The sequence below is a fragment of the Canis lupus genome, chromosome 5 (assembly GCF_003254725.2).
Source record: "Canis lupus dingo isolate Sandy chromosome 5, ASM325472v2, whole genome shotgun sequence".
Lineage (NCBI taxonomy): Eukaryota > Metazoa > Chordata > Mammalia > Carnivora > Canidae > Canis > Canis lupus.
In genome coordinates, this window is record NC_064247.1 from 1,062,634 (window position 1) to 1,077,254 (window position 14,621).

Genomic DNA, 14,621 nt, shown 5'->3' on the forward strand with positions numbered 1-14,621 from the left:
TAAGCAGTTAAATTTAGAGGGTTTTGACTTTCTTTTAGATGTGATCAAGTGTAAGCTGAATGGATTCCAGTGGTCTCTAGAGTTGATCAGTGCAGCTGTTGATACTTTGCAAAGACTCTGTAGAGCATCTGCAGAGACACCTGTGGAAGAACAGGTATACTACGGACTCTCTGGATATGTTTGTTGTCTATTTGTACCTACACATATTACTCTGTTTTGAAGTTTGAGGCGTCTTCTTTTGTGGAGAAACTATAGGAATAGGTAGTCCCCAAAGCTGATGCTGCAAGGAAACACTTATGTGACAAGCAGTTGACATTCCCTGAGAAAATCTTGGCTGCTAATGACACAGGGTTCTCTCAGGAAGTCACTACCATGGTTCCTGGTACAAGTGCCTCCTAGGAAATTATTTCTGATCATTTGAGAGGTCATATTCCTGGAAAACACCTGTTCTGTTAGTATAAGGCTATATTACGCCAATACCTCTTCCTCTACCCTGTCCCCAAAGTCTATAGCTCATGTTTCCTGTAGAGCATACACACAGATCCAAACCAGGGTTTTGTGTGAGACAGTGTTACTTTGTCTTTCTAAAAGGTATCCATTATCGGTTTCTCTAATAAGTTATTTTATTGCCATGTATTATGTTTTTATCATGAAATATACTCCTAGTAAATGCTAATCATAATGAAAAGTTAACTGGGGTTACTAATAATGATTCTAGAAGTCAAAAGTTAAATTAAGTAACTGCTGGAATATCTTTTAAGTTTCCCAGAATAAAAATATTTTTGCTTTATTCAGCTACATTCTTAAGCTTCCTTTTCTTATATAAGTTCCTTAAAGAAAGTCCTTCCTTGATAAGTTACATCTTCTATTTGTAGTAACAGATATAATAAGAAAGGATATTATAACTTTTTTTGCTTAGGACTTAAAACAGGTTGAAATGTACCTAACTAAAAATGCCCAGCTCTTTCCATATAAATGGTGTCTGGTGTTTTCCTGGCATGTACCTTTTGGCTCATCTGGTAAAAGGGATACTTGCTTTGTTTGATTTCTCTAGCTGTTTATCTCTTGATCCAAGAAAAACCTTTAAATAAGGAACATTACCTAAGTAGGGAGCATATTTGAAAAGCAGAAAACAGGTCAAAACAAAACAAAAAGCTGGTCATAAGGTAAGAATGAGGTAGGAAAAAGCAGGGAGAAATATTTATGGCAAATTATGAAACTATGATCCTGCATGCCTCTGTGGCACACAGCTGAGTAATGGCAGAGCTATGCCTGGAACTAAAGCCTCTCACTGCTTTCCCAATCTTTTTCTTCACCAGCATTGGCTAGAGGAAGAGTGATGTATAATACTGGGGATGTTGGGGCCTTAAGCCACTGGCTACTCACTAATGCCCACACTTATTAGCACAGTAACTTATAGCATTGTTAGAGTCTGAGGAAGACCGTTATCCTCACATTTAAAAATTGAGAACTAGAAGAGAGATTACTACCACGTTAGAGAAAAGGCCACGATTGTAGCTTTGCCAACACCAGTTCCCTTAGTGGTAGACAATGGACTGAGGCCCTGAGATTTTCCAGAACCTTAGGATATTTTAAATTCATATGACCTATTGTTTTCCCCTAAGCATTCTTCTCTCTGTTTTTTTTTTTCTGTGTAAGTGAATGTTCTGTATTTTACTGAGAAATAGAAATTGCCCAAAGAATAGATCATCAGAGCCTAGCTAGTTCAAAGCATTATATATGAAGAGATGTAGGTTTGGGGGCATCATTGCTATCTATAGGCTTCTTACCAGTTAATAGTGTTTTGTGGCTATCACTGGAAACAGTCTGCCGAGATCTTGGACTGTATTGATAGAAGTAGTGTCTACGATAAGAGGGGTGATGGTTGTCCTCTTTGTACAGGTGAAATCTAAGTTAGCATGTTCTAATTTAACTTGAGTGGCAACTCCTCAGAGAAATGTTGATAAAATTGAATATATCAATGAGAGAGCAATTTGGTGAGGCAATGGCAAAGGAGGTTGTATAAGGAGCAGCTGAAGGGCCTGGGTGTTTAGCTGGTGAAGGGAAGAATTATGTGGGTTAGGCTGCCTAGCTAAGTTCAAATATATGAAGGACCTTAAGATGAAAGAAGAATTAGATTTATTTGGCATCACAGAGAACTGATTTGGACCAATGAGCAGAAACTGCAAGGAGACAAATTTTGGCCAACTGAAAAACTGTGCTGAGGTCTGCCTAAAATGGAAGAACTTGCCTCAAAATACATCCTAAGTCATTGGAGTTGTTCACAGAAGAAGATGAACAACTTATGACATGAGTCCCTGTGTGGAGAGAATCCCAGGATTAGATGGCCGTGATGGATCTCTCCCAGATTCTGTGATTCCAAAAGTTCTAGGCCAACTACCCAGCCTAGGTCTAGGGTTGAGGTCACACACAAGTTAATAACCTTTGTATTCTTGCCAGGATCGAGTGTATGGATTTCAGAAGTTCTCTTGGACACGTCACAGCCCAGGCTGTGCAGTCTATTAAAATAAGTGCAATAATTCTTTAAAAAGTAATAAAGACCATCATTTTGAAACATTTTAGCCAAGTCATACTAAAAAACATTTGGATCATAGAGATAGTTGCTACAGTGCAGTAAACATTGAGCATTGTTGAGCAACATTTTGTGGTAGTGCTGCTGGGCGGTGAGGTGGTGGTTAAAACAGAGTCCCTTCTTAAGGGACCCACAGCATAAGAGGGCAGACACACATGGAAACAGGTGATTTCAACATAGTGTAATCATTCCTGGGGTGCCCAGGTGGCCCGGTTGTTTGAATGTCCCAACTTTTGATTTCAGCTCAGGTCACAATCTCAGGATTGAGATTGAGCCCTCTATACTAAGTATGGAGTCTGCTTGTCCCTCTCCTACTCCCCTCCCCCCACTTGCTTTCTTTCTCTCTCTAAAATAAGTAAATAAAATCTTTAAAAAATAATAATAATAGAATAATCACTCCTAAAATAGAAATGTGCATAGGGTAACACAGAAGACTTGGGGTGGAGCCATTTAGCTCAATCTGGGTATTTTGGTCTGGCCTTCTAGAGAAAATGTAGTCAAAAAGTTGTAGAATGTGACAGCGCTCCCTCGGCTGGCATGGAAGTGTTGTGTGCTACAGATGGTGACCACTTGAGGTTATTTTAACTAATAAGAGACACTGAAAACTTGCTTTTAATGAATACATTTCAAAATGAGAACAACTGTCCTTTTTTATTCTATATCTTTTTTTTTTTTTTAAGGATTTTTATTTATTCATGAGAGACCGAGAGAGAGAGAGAGAAGGGCTGAGACACAGGCAGAGGGAGAAGCAGGCTCCATGCAGGGAGCCCGACATGGGACTCAATACTGGGACTCCAGGATCATACCCTGGGCTGAAGGCAGCACTAAACCACTGAGTCACCCGCTGCCCTATTGTATATCTTTTTGTCTTTTTATTTTTTTATTTTATTTTTTTTTTATGTCTTTTTAAAATATGCTGTTTGCTCTAGTAGTTAATTCGCCATCTACATATGCTAGAAGAATTGTGATGTTTTTCTCTATTAATGAAGGAGCAGCACTATTACAGATCTCTTATCAGGGCACTACATCTTCTCAGATACTTGCTTTTTGTTCTAAAAGGGCACAGGGGGCAGCCCCCGTGGCGCAGCGGTTTAGTGCCGCCTGCAGCCCAGGGCGTGATCCTGGGGACTCGGGATCGAGTCCCACGTCAGGCTTCCTGTATGGAGCCTGCTTCTCCCTCTGCCTGTGTCTCAGCCCTTCTCTCTCTGTCTCTATGAATAAATAAAATCTTTAAAAAAATAAAAAATAAAAAAAATAAAAGGGTACAGGGAGAAAGAAAGATATTGTGTGTGTGTGTGTGTATACTGCTTGTAAATTCTGCTTAGTTTTTCTAGCCAGATTGCTAAAAGAGCAAAGATCCAAAAGCATAATGGCTAGGGCTTCTCACGGCTTGTGGCTTATGCCTTTTGGAAACCTTAGTTTCTTCTGAGAAAATTGCTTCGTGGGTAGTCTAGTAGATGTATAGATCCTTCAGAGATTACCTTTGATTTACCACAGGAATTACTAAAGCAGGTGTGCGGGGATGTCCTCTCCACCTGTGTGCAGTCCCTCTCTGACATAGTTCTGAAGCAAAGTGGACCCGGGAATATGGATGAAGACCTGTTTGTAAGTAATTACTTTTTTTTAAACATTGTTTTCCTTTACATCGTTGGGGGTTTCCTAAAGATGACTTTCTCATGTGCATTTTTAATACTATTAGCAAGAAAAGAATTTTCCTAGCCTAGGACTTACCTTTTTTTTTTTTTTTTTTTTTTTTTTAATTTCTGTGTTGATGACCTTTTCATTTCTCTCTCATGTACTTATTCTCTGGGGGAAAAACTTGATGGGATAGGCCTCATTCAGTTAGAGTCTATAAGGTACCTGATCCAATAGGGAAAACAGTATGTTTTATGAGATAATAGGGTGAGAAACTAATCAAGGGAGTATGCTCTTTGTTCTTTTGGGTTGTTTGATGTATTTTTAAATTATAATGTGTCTGCTAAGCTGTTTGAATATCAGATTGTAAACTAGGGAATAGTGCTGAATAGTTCTGAAGTGTTGTCTGTAATACAGTGAATATTTGAAAGCTCCAGATGAGCTTGAAGCGGCAATACTGTAGTATATGGCACCCTGCTTTAGAGACTGTCAGTGCTGTTGATTCCTGTGGGCCAGTAAATGTGGAGTCATTTTCCTAATTCGAGTGGCTGAGCCTCAACAAAACATGCTGTAGCAATTCTGACTCCCAACATCTGACACTCAGTAAAGAAAATAACAAGCTACTTTTTGATGCCCTTCAGTAGAGGCCATCATTTTGCCAGAATTGGCCATTTTCCTCATCTATTTGAAAATTAGTAGAACACCTTTCCTCTACTCTCTACTTTGCCACCTCACACTAGTACCTAGAGGCTGAGGACCATATTTAGAGTTGTGAGAAGAGACGATTTGTGCTGAGACAGTAATATGCACACTTCAGTAATAAAAATATTACCAGTAGAGATCTAGACATTTCATTTCAAAGGGCTGTGATGTGTAGGATGGTGTAGGATGGCCTTGTCCCAGGGTTTCTAGAGGGTCTCATGCCTCTAATTTAAGTAGTTACTGCTCAAAGAAAAATGCTTATTATGACCAGTGAGTTTTTCTAAGATTTTTTTTTTCAGCTTTAAAATATGGCACCAAAATCTTCCCTTCAGTCAAAATATATATGGAGATGTTTTGTCCTGTATAATGTTGTTTGCTTCACTTTTCTTTAAATATAATTTCAATATTTCTCTAATCACTAAAACATAAATGTTCAGGATTTTTTTTTTTTTTTTAATTGAGAGAGAGAGAGGTAGAGACACAGGCAGAGGGAGAAGCAGGCTCCATGCAGGGAGCCCAACGCGGGACTTGATCCCGGGTCTCCAGGATCAGGCCCTGGGCCAAAGGCAGGCTGCCCAGTGTTCAGGATTTTTAAAATATACATATGGCTATTGCTTTCTCACTCTAAGCCTTTGTTTTATAGGGGGCCTGGGTGGCTCAGTCGGTTAAGTTGTCCGACTCTTGATTTTGGCTCAGGTCATGAGCTCTGCACTGGGCATGGACCTTGCCTAAAATCCTCTTTCTCCTCACGTTTTCCACCTCTCCCCACTTGCACACATGCTCATTCTCTCTCTAAAAAGCAAGTAAATCTTTAAAAAATAAAAAATAAAATAAGCCTTTTACATTTTACTATTTAGCCTCACCCTTGCATTTTAGAGATAAAGAAAAACCAGTGTTATTAACTATCAAGTTAGTGTTCTTAATAAACACACAGTATGGCAGCTGTGAAGAAGACAGAACTTACAAGTTTTTGATAGGAGTCTAAAGAGTAAACCAACCGGTCAGGAATCCAACTTGGAGATAGTTTTAAAATTTAAAACCGTTTTCTGAGGATCTATACCCTAAAAACAGAACACTTCTGAAAGAAATTGAGGAAGACACAAAGAAATGGAAAATATTCCATGCTTATGGATTGGAAGAATTAATATTGTGAAAATGTCAATGCTACCCAGGGCCAGGGCCATTTACACATTTAATGCAATCCCTATCAAAATACCATGGACTTTCTTGAGAGACTTGGAACAAATCTTAAGATTTGTGTGGAATCAGAAAAGACCCCAAATAGCCAGGGGAATATTAAAAAAGAAAACCATAGCTGGGGGCATCACAATGCCAGATTTCAGGTTGTTTACAAAGTTGCGGTCATCAAGACAGTGTGGTACTGGCACAAAAACAGACACATGGATCAATGGAACAGAATAGAGAATCCAGAAGTGGACACTCAACTCTGTGGTCAATTAATATTCAACAAAGCAGGAAAGACTATCCACTGGAAAAAAGATCATCTCTTCAATAACTGGTGCTGGGAAAATTGGACAGCCACGTGCAGAAGAATGAAACTAGACCATTCTCTTACACCAGATACAAAAATAAACTCAAAATGGGTGAAAGATCTAAATATGAGACGAATCCCTCAGAATCCTAGAGGAGAACACAGGCAACACCCTTTTTGAACTTGGCCACAGCAACTTCTTGCAAGATACATCCATAAAGGCAAGAGAAACAAAAGCAAAAATGAACTATTGGGACTTCATCAAGATAAAAAGCTTCTGCACAGCAAAAGAAACAGTCAACAAAACGAAAAGACAACCTACAGATGGGAGAAGATACTTGCAAATGACCTATCAGATAAAGGGCTAGTATCCAAGATCTATAAAGAACTTATTAAACTCAACAGCAGAGAAACAATCCAATTATGAAATGGGCAAAAGACATGAAGAGAAATCTCACAGAGGAAGACATAGACATGGCCAACAAGCACATGAGCAAATGCTTCGCATCACTTGCCATCAGGGAAATACAAATCAAAACCATCATGAGATCCCACCCCACACCAGTGCAAATGGGGAAAATTAACAAGGCAGGAAACAACAAATGTTGGAGAGGATGTGGAGAAAGGGGAACCCTCTTGAACTGTTGGGGGGAATGTGGACCAGTGCAGCCACTCTGGAAAACTGTGTGGAGGTTCCTCAAAGAGTTAAAAATAGAGCTGCCCTGCGACCCAGAAGTTGCAGTGCTGGGGATTTACCCCAAAGATACAGATGCAGTGAGACGCTGGGACCCCTGCACCCCGATGTTTATAGCAGCAATGTCCACAATAGCCAAACTGTGGAAGGAGCCTCGGTGTCCATCGACAGATGACTGGGTAAAGAAGCTGTGGTCTCTGTATACGTTGGAATATTACTCAGCCATTAGAAACAACAAATACCCCCCATTTGCTTTGACGTGGATGGACCTGGAGGGTATTATGCTGAGTGAAATAAGTCAATCAGAGAAGGACAAACATTATATGGTCTCATTCATTTGGGGAATATAAAAATTAATGAAAGGGGATAAAGGGGAAAGTAGAGAAAATGAGTGAAAATATCAGTGAGGGTGACAGAACATGAGAGGCACCTAACTCTGGGAAACGAACAAGGGGTAGTGGAAAGGGAGGTGGGTGGGGGTGACTGGGTGACAACAGGCACTGAGGGGGCACTTAGCAGGATGAGCACTGGGTGTTATGCTATATGTTGGCAAATTGAGTTCCCAATAAAAAGATAATTAAAAATCATAAAAATAAAACAGTTTTATGCCCTTTTAACTCTGGATTACTTAAGGAAGTAAAACAGTGTTTAAAGGCACAAAGGTGTTCTTCAGAAGGAATGCAAACAATAGCAAAGAATTAGATACTGTAAATGTTCACTAAGACTGGAGTAACATGATAACATCAGTAGTTTTTAATATACTTACATAGTCATTAAACATTTATTATAAATATTGATGGAAAAGGTTGTGTGAATTTTATCAAGTAGTGACTGAATTTCTACAGTGGCCATGTGTTTTTATGGAAAAACAAAAAACACACCCATTCTTTTAATTTGGAGCACAAAAAAAAAATTGACATGTCTTTAGCTAGAGTTATTATTATTTTTTTGCCTTATTTTTACTACAAAACCAATTCTTTTTCAGGTGAAGTACATTTTCACCTTAGGAGATATAGCCCAGCTTTGTCCAGCCAGAGTGGAGAAGCGAGCATTCCTTCTGATTCAGTCCATTCTAGCCTCTTCTGTTGATGCGGATCATCGTAAGGCACTTGAAATTATCCTCTGCACTTGCTGTCTTAAGATGGGGTTAGCCTGAGATACTGTAAATAAGCCGTCTTTTCCTTCCTTGTAGCAACATCATCACAAGGTAGCAGTGATACCCCAGCCTTTCAGCCGCTCTCCCAGGTCAGAGGCTGTGTCATACCTTCTGTGATTAGAGCACACACCGTCATTACCTTGGGTAAGCAAGAATAACCTGGGGAAAGTCTTGCTTATGCCATCTAGTTCCATGGGTAGTTTTTTGTCTTAGATAAGCCAACCTTAGTAATGTGTTACATATGCTGAGCTCATATTTACTCTAGCTCTTGTGAATTTTGGATGGAATTCTGATAGGAGCACCCAGTTCAGAGGCATACGAGTGCTGATAATGAGAGCCCTTGGTTGCAGCTGTCCAAGATGGTCAGACTCAAGACACTACCTGTAGGGAGCTTTTGATTTTTATGTTAATTTATTACAGTAATACCTGTTCCGGGTTTGTTTGTTTTAATACTCATCATGTGGCACCATGAAGTCTGTTCATCAAGAACTATATCTCAGGCACTACACTGTTTTCTGGGAATGAAAAAATAAATTTGTGGTTCAGTTCATAAAAGGAAAAATTATTGTTAATTTGATACCTATCAGAACTGATAGATGAACTAATAAACCTATTTCCCCATGGACTCAAAGTGTTGTTAATCTCAAAAAGACTGACCTTTGGGCTATAATTTGAGTTCTGTTTTAGTATGATTATTTATTTTATGCTGGGTAAGAGTTTTGAATGTTTTTTGTAATAGTTATTTTTCAAAAATCTAAGAATTATAATAAGAGCAAAACATTCTCTGTGCTGCAAAGAAATACAAATGGGGCACCTGGGTGGCTCAGTCATTTAAGCTGACTTTGGCTCAGATTGTGATCTCAGGGTCCTGGGATAGAACCTCATGTCGGGCTCCCCCGCCCAGTGATAAGTCAGTTTATCCCTCTACCCCTTCCCCTGCTGTTATCTCTCTCAAATAAATAAACAAAATCTTTTAAAAAAATACAAAACTCAGTAACAGCCTTCCTTCTCATAACTGTGAATAAGAAATAAAAGTGGTCACTGTTTTCTGTTTACATAGCTTAGATTTCAAATTCATTATTAAACTTTTTGGCTTCAATATAATCAAAATAAAATGTATTATCTGTTAGATTTTATTGGTCATTTTTCAGGTAAGTAGATAACTCAAATTCAAATGTTAACTTTAAAAGGAGGATAGTTTTACTCCAATAAAGGAACATCTCTTAGTATATGTTCATAAAACCCTGGAGGAGTGAGGGGACATTTTCTTTTAGGTATTTTGAACTTCCTTACATTTAGTAGTATGGATTTGTCTGCCTTTGATTTTTTTTTTTTTTTTTTTGGTTTATGATTGCTGACACAGTGTTTTAACTTTGATCAAGTAAAATCCATAAGAAGGTATATATCTGGAGAAAATGTAGGCATAGGATTAGAGTCAAGACCTTGTAATCTCTTCTGTGACAGGTAAGCTGTGCTTACAGCATGAGGATCTTGCAAAGAAGAGCATCCCAGCCCTTGTGCGAGAGCTAGAAGTGTGTGATGACGTGGCTGTTCGCAACAATGTTGTCATCGTCATGTGTGATCTTTGTATCCGGTACACTGTCATGGTGGACAAGTACATTCCCAATATCTCCATGTGTCTGAAAGATTCAAGTCCATTCATCCGAAAGCAAACACTTATCTTGCTTACCAATCTCTTGCAGGTATGTCTGAGAATGGGACCTGTCATTTTTTTCCTTCTACTATTGCTTCTGGTTTCAGGGAATATTTGAGTAGCATAGGGCTGCTCTGTAGTAGAATCCAAAAGTAATCAGTGTGGTCTCTAGTTTAAAGTATCACTCTTCTGATGTTCTGTACAGCCTTTTAAACAGATTGTTACTTCCTAATATTTATTTGGAGTGTTTGTTCAGATATCCTGTCAACCAGTGTGAAGTTTGTTTGTTTGTTTGTTTGTTTGTTTGTTTGTTTTTTGAGTAAATTCCATGTAAAGAAGATGATACTCTTTGGATGAGTATTTCTAATTCCAATTCTGGCATTCTCCTTGATTTTGAACAAGTCAGTATTTCTTAGGCATAACTTCTTCCTTTTGTGAAATGAAGATCATATTTGCCCTGGCTGCCTCAGAGTTGCTCTGAGAGTCCAATGAGACATTTTATTCTTGCCATCAAGAACATATGTTTAGCCTCAAGTGAGGGGGAAATAATATTTGATCTTTAAAAAGGCATTTAACTAAATTTATTCTAGTACGTTCTGTATACTTACTTTTTTATATGGTTAGGTACCTGAAGAAGGCACCATTGGCACTCTCCCTTTTAAAACGACATGTTAAAAAATAAATAGTAAATAAATAAATAGCCACATGCTTTGAATCATTTTCCTACTAGAGTAGATATGCTGTTCTACCCATATCTCTTGACTGCTCTCTGTGATTAACAAATGTATGTGCTTTCAAGATGGTCGGGAAGTGAGTGCTAACAAACTGCACTAATGTGCCACAGATGCACTGAGTAGCTGACAGGTGTGATGTTAAACAAAAGAAAGTTAACAGTTGGTTCCATGACTGGATGCATTTACGGTTTGTATATTAAAATTCATCCTTAAATATGCTTGTTTCTCTTTACACAGGAAGAATTTGTGAAATGGAAAGGCTCTCTGTTCTTTAGATTTGTCAGCACTCTGATAGATTCGCACCCGGACATTGCCAGGTAATTCTTTCTGCACATGTCAAACAACCGAATGATTTACCTAATTTCTGGTGTATATTAGATATCTTTTCTTTAAAATTGCTTTCTAGGGATCCCTGGGTGGCGCAGCGGTTTAGCACCTGCCTTTGGCCCAGGGCGTGATCCTGGAGACCCGGGATCGAATCCCACGTCGGGCTCCCAGTGCGTGGAGCCTGCTTCTCCCTCTGCCTGTGTCTCTGCCTCTCTCTCTCTCTCTCTCTCTCTCTCTGTGTGTGTGTGACTATCTTAAATAAAAAGAAATTAAAAAAAAAACATAAAAAAATAAAATAAAATTGCTTTCGAGTTGAGCTGCCCAGGTGGCTCAGCAGTTTACCGCTGCCTTCAGCCCAGCGTGTGATCCTGGAGTCCTGGGATCGAGCTCCCACGTCGGGCTCCCTGCATGGAGCCTGCTTCCCCCTCTGCCTGTGTGCCTGTGTGCCTCTCTCTCTTTCTCTCTCTCTCTGTGTCTCTCATGAATAAATAAATAAATAAAATCTTTTAAAAAAATAAAATAAAATTGCTTTCGAGTTGTTTAGGATTTAGTGAGCTTTTGGCAGTTACTAAAGAATTAACAGATTTTTAAGCTATATAACAAAGCTTTATTTTGCATGTAAGTTAAAAAAACTACTCATCTGGTTTGACCATTAAATAATTTCAGCATTGTGACTATATTTGCTACCATGGTTGACTCTCCCTAATGGAGTAATGAAGAGCTGTATATGAATTTGTCATAGTAAATTATGGAATTGTAGCCATTAACTGTTGACTTAACTATGTTGATTTCTTCGCCAATGAAATGTCAATTTTGATAGAATTCATGCTTTCTCTTAAGTTCAAAAATTGTGAGGAAGAAATTCTAGGAATTAAGATAGTCACACAGAGTGAAATGAGAATATACAAGTTACAAGGCTTCTTACTAATGGATGTTGCTTGAGAATTGGAAGGGAAGGGAATTGCTTTGCCACTTGGTGATTCCTATCATTCTATAATTTTTTGAGGATTAATTTTCAGGTGGTTGAGAAATGATCATAAAGCAATCTAGGTTAGCAAATGCTAACCTAGATTATGTTGCAGGTATAATTTTTTTTTAAGATTTTATTAATATATTAGAGCACAAGCTGGGAGAGGGGCAGAGGAGCAGAGAGAAGCAGACTCCCGACTGAGCAGGGAGCCCAATGTGGGACTTGATCCCAGAACCTTGGGATTATGACCCGAGCCAGAGGCAGACGCTTAACTGACTGAGCCACCCAGGTGCCACCCATGAATAATTCTTTTTAAAATAAGTCTGCAACTGGAAAATAGAATGTTGGATGCTATGGCAAAAGCTACCAAATTTGGGGAAGAGTCATTATGGAGTTCATTAACTATAAATAGCTTATAATAATGGATCCCTTTGGTTCAAAGTATGGTCATCAGTGATTTACTCTGAGTTCCATGGAAGAATTTCTGTTCGAATTTTTTTGGGTATAATTTTCCAAGGAGGAATATTTTACATAATAAAGTAGTAGAAGGTTAACATTCTAATTAATGCTATCTAGAGTCAAATAAAAAGCTAAGGCTATTCCTTTTCTTTGTTTATATAATTGAGAAAGGACCAAAATAGCGATGCAGTACCCTCTTACCTGGTGCTACCATCAGATTGGCTGTCATGTCTCTCTCAGTTGTACAATGTGGAGCCCAGAAGCAGGTGTAATTAGATGTATTGGGAGGCTCTCCCATGATGGGCTGGGGAGGTAAGATTGGTTATTTAACCTGCACTTCTGGGTTTTGTTCCCTTTTCTGAGCCCTTATGCATGTATATGAACAAGAGCATTGGTCAGCATGTAACATACACAGAACCTCTTGTAAAGGTGATCAGAGCATGAGTCAAAAAGGAATTAGAAGGATAGATACTTAAACTGTAGTAAGATTGTCAGTGCTGCTTGTATTTTGATACTTCCCTTATAAATCTTTCTATTTTTATCTCCTTATTCTGGGTTTGTTTAAACCACATGGTTCACATGTGGGCCTTGATTTTCAGCTTGGATAAGCTATTGATTATCGTTGTTAACTGGGACTTAAATTAGTCTGTTCCCATATTTTTAGGTCAGGCCTATCTGCTTGCATCAAACACATTAATTTTTCCATACGTATCTGCTAATACAGGTCTTCCAAAGAGACTATAGTGTGTTTATTTCTGGCCCACGTGGCTTTCCTGAAGATTCTGGCTTGAGCAAATTGGCATGACATTTGTAATTGGTCATACAGACCACAGTTTGGGTGCTGCACGATTGTATGATGTATTTTCCTCTCTGCCCATTAGGTGGTGATCTTGTAGTATAGCAGTCACGGGCGATAGGTAACAAGTCAGTAGTCCGTTCAGGTTTACCTGGGGAAATGCCACAGAAGTGTCACAACACAGGGCCAGGGAGGCTCAAGTCAGGGGAAAGGAGACATGGGAGGTGAGATCAGGAGAGAATACAGAACAGTATAGAGCAATATAGAGATGTGATAGAGATGAGGAAGAGGGGGGACCAAAGGGGTCTGTCTGGATTTGGGGAGGTAGACGAGGATCACATGGATGTGTCATGTAGGAAATAACTTGTCTCAAGTTTCAAACAGAATTCTGGCATAGGGATCCCTGGGTGGTGCAGCGGTTTGGCGCCTGCCTTTGGCCCAGGGCGCGATCCTGGAGACCCGGGATCGAATCCCACATCGGGCTCCCGGTGCATGGAGCCTGCTTCTCCCTCTGCCTGTGTCTCTGTGCCTCTCTCTCTATCTGTGACTATCATAAATAAAAAAAAAAAAAAAAAAAGAATTCTGGCATAAATGGGTCTGAGACCATGGTGTAGGCCAGATCAGGACTAGGAGTCCACGAGCAGTGGCCTTGATTGATCAGATGCTTCAGAATAGCATTGCATGGGAAAACATCTGAAGAAGGTCAGATTTTTATGTTCCTACTAATACTGAAAGTGGAGGTTAATCTGAAAGCTGGATTCGGATTCTTAGTAGGAAAGTAATAACTGTTTTGTATAGGATTCTTATGACTTAGATTTAGCTGGTTCTTCTTTTTGTTTCCCATATAATGCCGTTAGTGTTATATAAAATGTTGAAACAGTATCCCTAAATTGGTGGTGTGATTACATACTGTTCCTTTGACATACTGTTCTGGGGGGATGCAGAGAGGTGGAAAAGGAAGCTGAGTTCTTAGGAAGGTGTCTTTGGAGGTGTTGAAGTTTTTCTGTTCCAGGTACATGAGAAGTGCTGCTGTCTGCTGCTTTGAAGGAATGCCCCAGGAAGCACTCCTGGGAATGTTGATTTCTTTTAACTTTTGAGCTGACCAAAAAAAAAAAAAAAAAAATTGCCTGTCTTCCCCAGTTTATCGAGCTAGTATGATCGGTGAATTTAATCCAGTCAAGGCTGAAATGTGCCTTTAGTCCCAGTAAATGTAGCATCCAGATGAGTGCTTACCCCGATTGACTTGGTTCTTGGCTTCTTGGGATGCAGAGCTCTTTGACTCTGCCTCCAGCCCCGAGTATGTGAATCCTGTGCATAATTTATATTCCTGTTGGATTTATCCACGCAGTTGGTTAAGCCAGTTATTCACCAGGTAGTATCTTGCCCATCAGTTACCTCTACTGGTATCT

At 39.3% G+C, this 14,621-nt stretch overlaps 1 protein-coding gene across 2 annotated transcripts in view; it reads left to right on the top strand.

Annotated features, from left to right (window-relative positions):
* Positions 1-14,621, top strand: part of NCAPD3 (non-SMC condensin II complex subunit D3) — a 60,224-nt gene that overhangs the window by 31,920 nt on the left and 13,683 nt on the right. For both annotated transcript variants that reach the window (XR_003143340.3, XM_025464861.3), the window contains exons 19-24: positions 39-154; positions 4,091-4,198; positions 8,102-8,216; positions 8,309-8,416; positions 9,737-9,975; positions 10,898-10,977. Coding sequence is in view for 1 of the 2 variants with exons in the window: in XM_025464861.3 (XP_025320646.1) it covers positions 39-154; positions 4,091-4,198; positions 8,102-8,216; positions 8,309-8,416; positions 9,737-9,975; positions 10,898-10,977 (766 nt within the window). In the remaining variant the exon portion in view is untranslated. The remainder of the gene's footprint in view (positions 1-38; positions 155-4,090; positions 4,199-8,101; positions 8,217-8,308; positions 8,417-9,736; positions 9,976-10,897; positions 10,978-14,621) is intronic.